Source organism: Marmota marmota, unplaced genomic scaffold (assembly GCF_001458135.2).
Source record: "Marmota marmota marmota unplaced genomic scaffold, marMar, whole genome shotgun sequence".
NCBI classification, from domain to species: Eukaryota; Metazoa; Chordata; class Mammalia; order Rodentia; family Sciuridae; genus Marmota; species Marmota marmota.
This window is the reverse complement of record NW_025999977.1, coordinates 2,726,792-2,740,653: the sequence shown is the minus strand read 5'-3', so window position 1 is coordinate 2,740,653 and position 13,862 is coordinate 2,726,792. Positions and strand designations below refer to the sequence as shown.

Genomic DNA, 13,862 nt, shown 5'->3' with positions numbered 1-13,862 from the left:
AGGAGATGAGAACAGCAGGGCTCTACAAGAGTTCCCACACCTCTGCTCTCAGATCTTAATGTACAGGATTCTTACTCTGACCAGCTCCATAAGTGAGTCTGGTTGAACACCATGTTTATGACACAGGTCTAACTGGGCCAGATGGAAACTCAGTGACCTCCCTGAAAGACAATAGTGAAGAGCACACCTATGAAAAAAAAAAATCTAAGACAAATGGAGCTACACAGAGAATAACTCATGACCCTGACAACTTCTCCTCTCCACACCCACCTCTGGACATGTACTCATTGTATTTTCAGGCATCCATCTGTCTCCCTAGCAGATGCTGATTGATGAGGCAATGGGAATACCGGTCAGCCCTATTTGTCTCTCAAAAGTAAAAGTGCAGGGACAGAGACGTGAAGACAATGATGGAGTATAGACAGACAGACGTGGGAGAGAAAAACCAGAGACAAAGACCAGAGAGCCTGGGTTTAGACAATTAGTATTGATATAATAGAAGAAAATTTTTCTAAACTGAAATAAAGGTTTATGTATACAAATTGTAAGACCTTACTATAATTTAGACCAAAACAGTCCATAAAAATTATATATTTACAGATAACATTTATGAACTACATAGATTAGGGGAAAATCTAGAAACATCTTTAAAAAAAAGAAGAAAAACTTTTGGTTAGCTCCAAAGGAACAACAACAAAAAAGAATCTGTCTCAAGTTTCTCTATTATTGCCATAGAAAGCCAGGAGACAATGCTTCTATAGGAGGTTAAAAAAAAAAAAGGCTAAAAACATTGAAGTGATCCAAAACAGGTAAAAATAAAAGGAAGATCCAAAGTACATCAGGCAAATAAAAACAGAAATAAACAGAGGACACAACATTAACATCAAAATACAACAATATTCTCTTGGGCAAAGAGAATCATTTTGCAGGTCATTTTATATGGATTAAAGGTATAATCCATAACAAAACTACAGCTATAATTAATAATTGTGCTTTGAACATTTCATTAAGATATACAAAGGAAAAACTATCATAAATACAAAGAGAAATTGACAGAAATCAAATACAGTGGAAGACAACACAACTTCCATTTTATACAAAAAAATCAAATGGAAATATGGGTTAAATGTTATGCCCTAGAGATCTCCTATAGACATACATCATTTGAAAACATTAGGCCACACCCACAGGAAAAAAAATCTCAATAAATCCTTGACACGGAAATTAAATAGGCCATGTTTTCCAAATATAATGCAATAAAATCCAATATTGTTAACAAAAAGAACATGGATTCAACCAATTAGAAATGAGAAAACACAATCTCTGATACCTCTTAGAATAAGAAGAAAGGAGACTGGCAATGTGGCTCAGTGGTTGAGAACATGCTTAGCATGTCTGAGGCCCTGAGTTCAGTCCCTAGCACCACCAAAAGATAGTCAAAATAGCAACTGATAATTTTGAAAAGATCCAGGAAGTAAATAATTTTATATGAAATATATGACAAAAATTTACTCAATAAGCAGCAAAAACAAAGATAAAACTGAGGGGAAAGTGTCAAAAAAAATCTCCAAAACGTTTTCAGATCTGGATGGCTTTATAAATGAGTAATGAACTTTAAGGAACAAAGACTTCCTATTGCATTCAAAATCCATCAGGGCAAAAAGAAAGGTAAGCACACCTTGGATCATGTTAGGAAACCACAGCCTGAATCCCAATACTGGATTAAGACCACCCCAAAAGTGAACTGTTGAGCAGTCTCACATGTGAAGACGTATACAAAAGATCCTGAATAAAATTTCATCAGATCAAATCCAAAGTATTTTGAAAAGAATATATCAAGACCAGGAATCATTTATTTCAGGAATGAAAAGATTTCAGTATTCAGAAATCTATAACTCATCACAACAACTGATCAAGGAAACAAAAATCAATAAATGCCCTCAAATGCAGCAACAACCACTTCTGAGGAAGACCTATAATGAATTAGAATAAAAATATATTTCCTCGGCATGAGAAAGAATAATTACCTCAAACTGTGTGGCAAAAGAATTTCCATTAAAGTCAGAAACAAGACATGGATGATTACTCTCTAATCTATTATTAACATTGTTCTGAAAGTTCTAGTGGATGAAATGAAAAAGCTGGAATAATAAGCCAAAGGGTACATTTGTTCCCTGGGATGATAAAATATGGGAAGGTGTTTGGAATGATAAAGGCAAAAATATACATTATTTGCAGATATGTGATGTTCTATACACAAACCCCAAGATAATTCATATCTATCTATCTATCCATCTTAAGTGAGAGCTATAATCAAAAAGAAAACTGAATACAGAAAGATTCATTTAAAGTGACAAAGTTTCAGGGATTAACATCAGTAGGGACCATATGAAAATAGACCTTAAATATATGGAGAAAACACCCCTCATATCTGAAAAGATTTAATCAATTCATGCAAATAGTTTTAAAGAGCCTCCTGTGTGCCCAATGCTATTTTAAGTCTAGGACACTATTCTAGAATACAGTATTCTAGAACCAAACATACAATTTTCCCCCATGGAGATTGTATTTTAATATAAATTATACACTTATAAATTCTCTACCAAATCAATCTACTCATCTAATCCCAGGAAAAATTCTAAAATCAATTGTTTAAGGTAGACGAGGCGTACAGGGCAGAGCTTGACAAAATAATTCTGAAGGCATTTTAAAGAATAAACACATGTTTGAGAAAAAAATGACAAGTGAATAATTAAGGACATTTGTTCCCTGGGATGATAAAACATGGGAAGGTTTTTGTAAGCATGCCAACAAAAACAGAATACACAAAGGAAAACAGCAATGGATTCAACCACATGAAAATTAAAGAATTCTAGAGATGGAAAATACCATGAAAGAATTTAAAAGGCAAAGGAAAACTGGAAAAACTTGCAATGTATTTAGTAGATAGCAGGGAAATAGAATTCATTATAAAGATTCCAGGTTCTGTAAGAAAAAATATGCTAATAGGAATATCAGCAAAGAATGCAAATAGGCAACTTACTACAAAAAGAAAATCACATCCAATATATATTAAAATGAATAATATATCTACTCAATAGTAATAAAATAAGTGCATATTAAAATGCAAAGTACTATTTATCACTGTCAAATCAGAATGATGAAATTAATGCTAAGATATATTACAGATCAGGGTGAAGAAATGAGCACTCTGTCGCATTGTCACTGGAAACATAAGTTGATTTTATCTTTCTTTCTCCAGAATGGAGAAAGTAAAAAATTTGCCAATATGCACAAAGGTCTTAAATCGTGGATATGCTTTGATCCAGCAAATCTACATTTTATAACTTAAGAGAAAATAGTCAAGTATACATTCTAAGATTTTTTAAATCAGGATGTTTACTGTATTTTTTATAATAGTAAAGCACTGAAAATAATCTAAAAGTCCAATAACAGAAAATTGATTAAATAGCATACATCCACCAAAAATTACATTGCAGAACCAAATTGTGTACATATGAGTTACTGACACACCCTACCACTCTACCACTGAGCTACATCCTCAGCCCTTTTAATTTTTTATTCTAAGATAGGTTCTTGCCAAATTGCCCAGTCTGACCTTCTCTAACTTGCAATCCTCCTGCCTCAGCCTCCAGAGTAGGTGGGATTACAGGAGTGCACCACTGTGTCTGACCAGAACCATATTTTATTATGTAAAAAATTAGTTAGAATGTATTATTATAATGATATATATAATGTGATTATATTTTTACTTGCATAATCTATATGCTAAGAGAAAAGTTAAAAAGATATACATCAAAATATTGATAGTCATCATTTTCAGGTTTCAAGAACACAGTACGATAATCTTTCTTGATTATTTTCCTAACTGTCAACCATCATCCTATATTTGATGTTTTGTTTTTAAAGGTCATGGTCAGAGCTTCATACACAGCCCAGGAAGGTGGGTTCATGCTTAGCCCTGGCTCCTCTGGCTCATCTATCGGGTTCAGTTGGCCTGTCTAATGCAGCATAGAGACAATGGCTTCGATGGCTGCCTCTCATCCCCTGAAGTTACCTCTACCACTCCCATTTCTGTCATCAGGGATAATTCTTCTGTGAGTCTTTAATTGCAGCAATATCAAAAACAGAGCCAGGCACCTCCCTGGCTTCTGCTGATCTCCCCCAGGCCTGCTAATGCAATCACACGCTGGTGCTGTCGCCTGGCAACCAAGCTGCTTCTCTTCTCCATGCTCCTTCCTCTCTTCCCCATCACACCCCTCCTCCTCTGCTCCTGGCAGCTCCCCAGACACCCACGTACTCATAGAAGATGTTGGGAAAACTGCATGGGAGGTGCTGGCCATGAAGTCCGCGATCTGCCGCAGGGCCCAGATGTTGGAGGAGTTGTTCCCCTTCTTCATCTGCTCCTGGATGAGGCCTTCCAGCTCCTCCCTGAAAGACTGAAGCAGACCCCAAGGTGCTGGTCCTCTCAGACTCTCTCACATGTGAGAACTGAGGGCCCTTCCACCCTAGGTACTGAATGATGAGCTCTGTCAAGTACCCACTCCCAGCCCCTAGGTCAGCCAAGCAAGGATCATGCTTGGGATTCCTGGGTCCCAGGGGCAATTCCAGTGGCCCTCGGAAGTCTCCCTGGATTGCTCTGTGGGGAGCACCAAGGAGACGCTGGGAATGAACTCCGTGTTCTCTTTGCCCTGTGGGCAGTGATCCTGATTTCCATTAGCTATGCCTATGGCTCTTCTGGATCTCAGTGTCCTCGTATACTTAATAACAATAATAAAAAAAAAAAAAAGAAGGAAGGGCTGAAGGATCTAATGACCTCTGAGGTCACTTCCACTTCTGATACACTACCCTAAGCCTAGCTTCTCAGACAACAAGGCCATGAACTTGGCATCTTGCCCACCAGGTGGCAGCAGGAAACACTTGAGGTTGGCAATTCTACAAAATCACAGAAAGAAGCAGAATTCCTCCAGTTCATCTCCTGCAGGAGGCCCAGAAACCAGGTCTGGTGCTATCTGACTCTGCCACCCCTTATAGTCATACTCTGGGGATCTCCCCAGGAACTCCTCATGCCAATGCTCTTGGCACCTGCTGTCTTCCACCAGGCTCCCCACACAATACTGCTAAGACCTCAGATCCATTCTCTCCATGCTCATCTGCGGGGTGTGAGCTTTCACTGTTCTTCCCCCACCGTGGTGGCATACAGACCTCATAGGTGCCCTGGCTCCCTGAATCCCACTTAGGACTGAGGAAGAGCTGGGCACAGGCTTCTGTGTCCATCTTGCCAAGCACCTGGAGATTCCACTCCATCCAGAAGTCCCCAACACTCAGTGTTCATGGCTGTTTCCTAAGGAGCCCCATGCTCTACTTTCCCAGACTCCTCCTTGCCTCCCTCCACTCTGCTTTTCCGCCCAGCTCAATGGCCCCCACTTCAGTCATCCATCAGACCAGCTGTCCTCACGCACTACCTGCCTCAAGGATGAATTCTATGGCGGTGCCTTCCCCGTAGTGCCCTCTGCTGGCCACCAGGTGATGTGGATTTGTCTGTTCGTGGTTACAGTTCTCAGTAGAGAGGGGAAGGAAAACTGGAAACTGAGGCTCCGAAGGGTCATAGGAAACAGGGCAGGGCTCCTGTCTGTCTCCCACTTTCTGAGCCAAATTGCCCGTACACACTCAGCTTTGGCCAATACCAGTGATCAGGGAGAGAATCAAATACACACTTTGTCCTGCTTAGCGGGTCTAACTTCCTACAACCTGGGCACCGGAAGAGGAGTGACTGATCTATTGGGTCCCGTGGAGAATCAACCCACCCCTCCTCTCCCCTCCCCACCTCCTCTTCCATCTCCCTGACCAGCTGCGTCAGATTCCACTCACGGGACTCTGCAGGATCATGGTGACGCGCTTCTTCTGCTCCATCAGGTTGAAGTCCTGGCGCAGGTCGGCCGCACGGTTGCGAAGGCGCATGTACTCAGGGTCTTCCTCGGAGAAGCGGTCAAAGTAATGCGACCCCTGCGGGGGCGGGGGCGGCGGGGAGGTGGCCTCGGGGACAGTCTCTTCACTCATTTTCCTGCTGGGGCTGTGATCTGCTCCTGGAACCCTGTAGAAGAGATGGGGTAAGCTTGATGTTAGTTCCGATTGAGACACACACTCCCTAAGGCAGAGGGTTGGGTTTGGTAGGCTTCACAGTGGAATGCAGCTAGTCTTGGCGGGGTGTAAGCTGCACTTAGAGGGCAGGACCCTGCCAGGTGTGCTGATGGATAGGGGGTACTAATGCAGCATTGAGCCAAGTGAAAACATGGACCCAGCTTAACTGGGTACACTGGGGTTGAAGTAGATAGTTCCCAGTGGAATCATGACCTGCAAATCTTTTTGAACATTTCTATAATGCATACCCACATAGTGGAAGCTATTTACTGGGACTCAGTATTTTATCTAAAATGTAAGCCTCTTATGGGGGTGGAGTGTAGCTCAGTGGTAGGGCATTTGCTCAGCATGTGGGAGGCCTGATTAGATCCAAAGCAACCCACAAAATAAATAAATGTAAATCCTTTTTATAAGCCTCCTAAAAATTATGGTGGGGAAATCCACAAAAGAACACTAAAAGATGGGAGACACTTTGCTTGGTGCTCGCCCTTCTGGGAAGGAATCACTGTTTTAGTAAAAGGTGTCTTAATGCAGAATCAGATCCTCTTTCCAAGTTTAAAATAGGTATGTGATTTTTATTAAAGGAAAATTTATTCTCTCCCAAACCCCACTAAGTATATATCAAGAAAAAAGAATAAATACTGTTTGAAGGGAGCCATGTTGTGCCCAGAGTCCCACATACTGAGGCTTGATCCCTGCAGTGAGAACGAGGACAACCACTGTATTTTATCTACTCAAGCACTTTTTTTAAATGCATGAATGAAGAACTAGGATGTGCCTTTTATTGCTATAATGGAGCCCTTCTGAGGAATAAGGCTACAGGTCTAGCCTTCACTTCCCAGCTGTGCAACTTTGGCTAAGCTGATCTCCCTCTGTGTGTCAGCTCTACTGGCCCTTCAGTCTGGGTCAGGCCATTTTAACACCGCAGTGCTTTAGCCTTCTGCCTAAGGCCTGATTACCTTCTCAGCAGAAGGAGGCATGCACCTTGACTGACCCATAGTTAGTTTTTGAACACATGTATGAGATACAAAGAACATTAACTGGGATTAAAATCCTAGGTTCTCATCCATAACCTCTCACTCCCTTGCCCTTCCTCCTTGTTGAGATGGAGTGTTCTCTTCTCTGGGAGAACCCTCCTGGCCTCCAAGTCCTGATATACACTTGACTTCCAGCCTTGCTTCAGCAGTCCTGTGTGTCCCAGCCTTAACCTTCATTCCAGCCAGCAGCTCATTCATTACAAAGAAAGCCGTGCTGATGGTCAGTAGAGCATATTCTTGTTGTCCCTGAGCTGCCTGTGGCCTCTCTTCCCTCTTCTGCCAGGACTCTTACCCTCATCCCTTGCAGTGTCCCCAGGAGAGGTGGGTGGAGGAGGATGCTATAAGTAAGCCCAGGGAGAACAGTGGGAGCCCATCCCATCAACAGAGAACACCCAGATGTTTTGGTATTGTTGTTTGCATGCTTCCTTTAGGGAAAGGTGGGTAGCAAGTTCAAGGGAAAGCACATGGGCAGAGTCCCTCAAGGGCTGGATGGATGATGACCTGAGCCCTTGCCTGGAGCTGTGGTTCTCAGCCTTGGTTGCACGTTGGAATCACCAGGGGAACTTTAAAAACTACTGATGCCAGAGATTCTAATATAATTAGTCTTGAGTGTGACCTGGACATCAGGATTTTTGAAAGCTCCCTGGGTAATTCTAATAAGCAGTCAGGGGTGAATTATTACAGGCTCTATGTTAATGATTGTAACATGTAATGTAACATCCACTCCAGGGGCTGCTCATTTCTAGCAAGCCTGACAAGAGATGGTATAAAGGCTCATGTTTCTAAACTCATGCTATGTGTCACTTCCCAGAGCTGTCCAGGCCACTCAAACCACCACCTTGCCTCGGACAGCAGGGGTGCTCCATATGTTATCATGACACGCTTCTGCAAGGCTATCAAACTGTGACCTCTCATCTTATCTCTTTCACTAATTAGTCAGCTCCCCATGAAAGCCCTTTCACCTCCCCCCCAGTCCGGCATCCCCTTTACCAGTTGTGTCAATGAGATACTTGACAAGAGGTGGGGATGAGGGACTATGGTGGTGGAAGGAATCTTTTGGGCATGGCAGCCAAAAAATAAGTCTAAAGAGAGATTTCGAAACAGATATGGCAGGTTACTAGAACAACTGTGGGTTGTACTTAGTAACATTTAAACCCAGACTCTTTCCTCTCATCTAAATGGAGAAAGAACAACCAGATGTTTCTGGTGGAATTAGCTCTGGACCAGAAGCCAGAGGCCTGTAATCTTGCCCCAATTCTGTCACTCATCTCCCTCTCTGGGTCTCATTTTGTCCATCACCAATGAGGGAGTGAAGAGAATGACCTATGCAAAGAACACACATAGGCAACTGACAGTGTCCTGGTGGCCTCAAGTCAATTCTGTATGCAAAGGGCTACTTAAGAATACTTCACCTCACAGGGTACAGTAGCACATACCTGTAATCCCAGCTGCTTGGGAGGCTGAGGTAGGAGGATTAAAAGTTCCAAGTACAGCCTCGGCAACTTAGTGAGGCCCTAACCAACTTCGTGAGACCCTGTCTCGAAACAAAAAATAAATAGGACTGGGGATGTAGCTCAGTGGTAAAGTGTCCCTTTAGTTACTCCCCAGTAGCAAAAGTAGAATACTCTACCTCCATCAGGCTCCCACCCAGCTTGGAGCTTGGGGTAAGAAAGGGCTGCAAGGTCAAACATGATAGGACTGCACTGGAGCCATGGAGATGTGCAGTCACCACTAGATTGTCCTGGGCAGGCAGCGCTACAGACCAGAATTCCTCCGCAGGCATCACCCAGCTTGACTCCAACACCTCTCAGCTTAGTGACTCATCATGGCAAATAATTCTCTTTGTCACTTCCAAAGCTCTGAATCTTGGAATTTATTTATTTATTTATTTATTTATTTATTTATTTTAAGTAACAAGCAACTCCCCAGTGAGTGCACTGGATGAGCATGGAGTCGCGAGCTCCCTGTGTTCCCTAGGCCTACAGGCCCACCAGCTCCAGAGCCACCTGAACCCACAGCTTCTCCGGGACTGGAATGTTTTGAGCCAGCTCGGTCTGTACTCAATGTTCCTAGCTCAATCTTTCCACCCAGAGGAACAGCTCCATGAGGCAGTTCCCCCCTCCCTGAAGCATGAGGAACTAATAAGTATGGGGCTAAGGGAGAGGAGCCCACACCAACATGTCCTGGCCACCTTCCCTTCTTAGAGCTCAGCCCTACAGGGCTGTTCCAGAGGTGGGCCCATGGGAGTGGCATAGGATGTGGATGCCCTGATTCCATCGCCATGCCAACAGCCAGCTGGACAGACCCTTTGGCTTTGTGAACCAGAGGCATCCTTTTGTGCTCCCTCTTCCCCTCCCACAATGCTGGGAAGGTCATAAAAATTGTGTGCATGCTGCTCAGTGGTTAAAGGCATATACTGTGGAACAAGAACTCTCGGGGTTCAAATCTCAGCTGTGCCACTTATTACCTGTGTGATCTTAGGCTAGTTAACCTGTTATGTGCCTTGGTTTCCCAATATATAAAATGGGGATTGTAATAATGGCCCCCAAAAGATTGTTGTAAAGCTCAGCAGAGTTAATGGCTTGGTCTGTAGCAAGTGTTATTAACTCTTGGCTCTAATTTGGTGTCGCTTAGGGGCAAGAATCATCTTAGCTTTAAGAACTTGAGTAATAAGTGGCTTGTGATTCAACTCTAAACAGGTGCACACTCAATAACTATAATTATGTGGTTTTAGCACAAAGAACCAATCCAGTCTTAAGCTATGTTAACAAAAAGGAAGAACAAACATCCAGGAAAAGATCAATGAGAATATCTAGTTTTCTGATCAGACAATGGGAACATGTCAACCTGAAGCTCACAAGGAAGAGGAGCTCACAAGCTGGATGCTGAAGATAAGCAGAGGCCAGTGTTTGTGGGGCCAAGTGTGATGGAAGAAAGAAAGTATCTGGTCTTTGTCCCCAGGTCCTGGCACAGAACCTCAAAACCCTTGGAATTCTTTAAATATCCAAGAGATAGCAGAAATATCTTTTACTATTCATAATGACCACTTTTCACCCAAACCTGAGTTTATGCTAATAAGGTGACTCACCCAGGGCCCTCAGATAGTTTCAAGGGAGGTCTGACTACTCTGGAAAGACCAAGCACATGATTAGAGGGTTGGAGCTTCCACTCCACCTCACACGCTCCCAGGAGGGAGAGGGCTGGAGCTCAGTTCCATTAAATGGCAAATGAGTCCATCAACCATGCTTCTGTAATGAAGGCCTCTGGTTAAAAAACTAGAGATCTCTGGACCCTGAGGCTTGGGGGAGTTTCCTAGTTGGGTAAACACACTGATGTTCTGGGAGAGAGCTGTGCCCAGATTCCACATGGAGAGAGCACGAGAGATCCGTGTGTCCCACCTCCATCCAGGCCCATGTCTCTTCCATTTGCTGTTCTTGTCATAGCTCTTATGACAGAACTACAATGACAAGTACAGCACTTCAGGTTCTCAGAGTCACTCTAGTAAATCACTGAACCTGAAGAAGGGTCATGGGAACCCCCAAACTTATAACCAAGTCAGTCAGAAGTGCAGGTGGCCTGGTGATCCCACTTTTGGCTGGTGTCTGACCTGGGGACAGTCTTGTTGGTGACCTCGTCCATTAACTTATGGTAGTTGATCTGTGGCCTTTTAACTGAGACATATAATCCTTCAACATAATTGAGTTGAATCTGAATTGAGTTGAATCAGTTGGTGACATAACAGCACCAGGCAGCTCCCTATTCATGATTTAATCTAGTCCCCAGGACGACTCAATGAGGTACATATTGTTGTCCCAAGAAAATGAGTCACAGAAGTCCTGGATTCAGTTAAGACTATCTTTGACCCCAGATCCTCATTCTCCACTCTATCATATTGTCCCCAAACATCTGTTGCGCCACCCTGTAGGAGAGGGAATTGGCTGATTTCCTTGAGTCTCAGGGGCCTAAATTAGGAAGCCAGAGTTGTTATAGATAGACAGATGTGGCAGAGAGAACTTTCTAACCACAGGAGCAGCTCAATACTGGAACACAGGACAGCTGCCTTGTCAGGTGCTCTCTCTCCTCGAGTCCAGGTGCTGCAGAGGGTCTCCTGCCCTTGCTCAAGATGGGGTGGGGGTGGGGGTGGGGGTGGGGCTAGCAACTAGCAACCTCTAAGGTCCTACAGATTCTATAGTAGTTCTTGGGTAAGATGGCCGGGGGGAGAGGGGGGAGTTCAGGGCAACAACCTGAGTGTCTGGAAGCTTGTGCTCATTCTATGGACCCAAGTGTAAAGTGGCATCACCTGTAATAGCCACCAGCTACTTACTGGGAAGCTGGCCCAAGCCTATCCAAGGCTCTCTCCTCTCAGTGCTGGGTCTTCACCCCCTGCTCCACTCTCCGGGGTGCTAGCCACATCTACACAGCCTCAGGCATCCAGGTGGAAACTGGAAACACAAATACAGCAAACATCAGTGTCTCATCTTACCACCATGACACAACCCAATTTATTTTATGGACTGTTGAGAAACTCTTCAAAATGAACTTGAAATTCATTTCATTTTAAAAGCAAATTACATCTATAAAGAGAAAACATTTGTATTTTTACAACTGGGATTAAATTATAAAGAGGGGAACTGGCAAAACCCTTTGCTGGGTGCCGGCTGGAGAGGTCTCAGAACAAGGAGGTTGCTCCAAATGGTCAGGGAGCGCAATGTGGGGGCTCCTGCAAGGAGCCCAGGGGTTGGCAGACACCCAGGCTGGAAGGGATAAGACCCCTTCCTGAGACCCCCACAACACCTCACTAACAGATGGTAGTGTGAGTGATTTTCCAAAGTAGTCCAAGAGGTAGAAATATCCTGAAAAATATTACACCCCAGGAAAGTGAGAGAGCCTGAGACCCATACAGGCCATGAAATGGTGGATTCAAAACAACTTCACCCAGAATTTCAGGAGAAGAACTAATACCTGGATAATAGGTCCTAAAGCACTCCTAAAAGAGGAATGTAAAGTTGTTAATATCTAACAACAATGGGCAAGCTGCCACTCCAAAAATCCTGGGCATTGAGTTCTTCAAAAGATTAATCATACACACACACACACACACACACTTTTGTGTGTGTGTGTGTGTGTGTGGTGCTGGGGATTGAACCCAGGGCTTTGTGCATGCAAGACAAGCACTCTACCAACTGACCTATATGTCCAGACCAAAATATATATTTTTAAAACCCACACGTGCAGGGCCTTGTACTCCCAACTACTTGGGAGGCTAAGGCAGGAGGATCACAAAGTTCAAGTCCAGCCTGAGCAACTTAGTGAGACCCTGTCTCAAAATAAAAAAGAGCTGGGGATGAGGTCCAGTGGTCGAGCGCCCTGGGTTGAATCCCCAGTACTACAAAAACAAAACAACCCACAAGTGATAGTTTTCTATTTTCCTGTGAGAGCCCTATTAAGACCTCTGGGATGGTCTCACCCAAGGCTGGCAGCATTCCTGACTGCCCCCTCAACCCCCTGCCCATGGCTCTGGCTCAGTTCAGCTCCATCCCTTAACCTGATGCTGTCCTAAATATAACCATTCAGAAAGATGTGTCTCACCGATGAGAGTCAAGGAGGTGGACCCAGGAGTATGACCTGTCTGTGGGAGTCCAGGTACAGTCTGCTTCTCAACTCAACCAAGGGGTCCTAGGGCTCAGTGTTTCAGTGCCTGGAGGTCCCTAAAAGCAGTCCAGATGTCCACCTTCTAGTTAGGGCACTGGTGGTTGCTTTCAAAATCGAGGCTTGTAGCTCAGTATGCCCAGTGCCAGCTGGTGTCCTCCTTCCAGTGGTTTTATTTCTATCTAGAACAGAGTCACAACCCCTTGATGCTACATCTTTCCAGTGCCCACCAAGATGGGAGCCCTGCCTTCTAGGACAAATCAGCCTGGGGTTCTGGCACACTCCCACTGCCCTCCCTAAAGACCAATCCAGGCAAGTTGTCTTACCCCAAGTATCAGCTCCCCCATTTCCCAGTAGCCCCTGGCATAGAGGTCTGAGGCTGTCCTATGGCTACAACTGGCCAAGATTTGAACTGTCAGAGTCTGAGCTCTATCTCATGTGCAAAAAAACAGAATTAACCCTTTTCCCCAGGAGTAATGTGTACCACTCATATAAGGCGGCAGACATCTGTCCCCCAGATGAACAAAATAATTTCCATCCCAGTCTCCACTGATGTTCAACTCTATATGAGCCCCATTCTTTGGGTTATTCTGTTATCCTGATTAAAAGGAAGATGGCCCTGAGAGGTACTGGAAGCAAATGCATCATCTGCAAACCATTAATCTGTGGCAACAAAACTTGCTAAGAGCCAAGTATATGATGCATGGCATTTTTGGTTGAAAGGTGACGCCAGCTAGCCATTGAGATGATATGATTATGTTAAGATTTGCATTCATATGGATATTGGACTCCTGCTGTTCACCTCAGCCTGCTACGGGGACTCCTGGAGAGTTCCCACTGGTTGTGGAAGTACAGTAGGAGGGAGTTCTAGGGGAGGAACTTCCTCTGGGGGTTCCAGGAGAACGCAGCATGTGTGGATCAGAGATCTTCCAGGCGTACAGACATTGGCGGCAGTTTCAAAAAATAAAGTTTGTTCCTGCTTGAGTGGCTCGTGATTTTGTGCCTAGCCAGACT

At 44.1% G+C, this 13,862-nt stretch overlaps 1 protein-coding gene across 3 annotated transcripts in view; it reads right to left on the bottom strand.

Moving 5' to 3' along the window:
• The window catches only part of Add2 (adducin 2), a 115,820-nt gene that overhangs the window by 39,393 nt on the left and 62,565 nt on the right, over positions 1-13,862 (bottom strand). For all 3 annotated transcript variants that reach the window (XM_048804142.1, XM_015479549.2, XM_048804143.1), the window contains exons 2-4: positions 11,524-11,641; positions 5,893-6,115; positions 4,322-4,460 (exon numbers count right to left, since the gene is read on the bottom strand). In XM_048804142.1, the coding sequence (XP_048660099.1) occupies positions 4,322-4,460; positions 5,893-6,081 (328 nt within the window). In that variant the 5' untranslated portion in view covers positions 6,082-6,115; positions 11,524-11,641. The remainder of the gene's footprint in view (positions 1-4,321; positions 4,461-5,892; positions 6,116-11,523; positions 11,642-13,862) is intronic.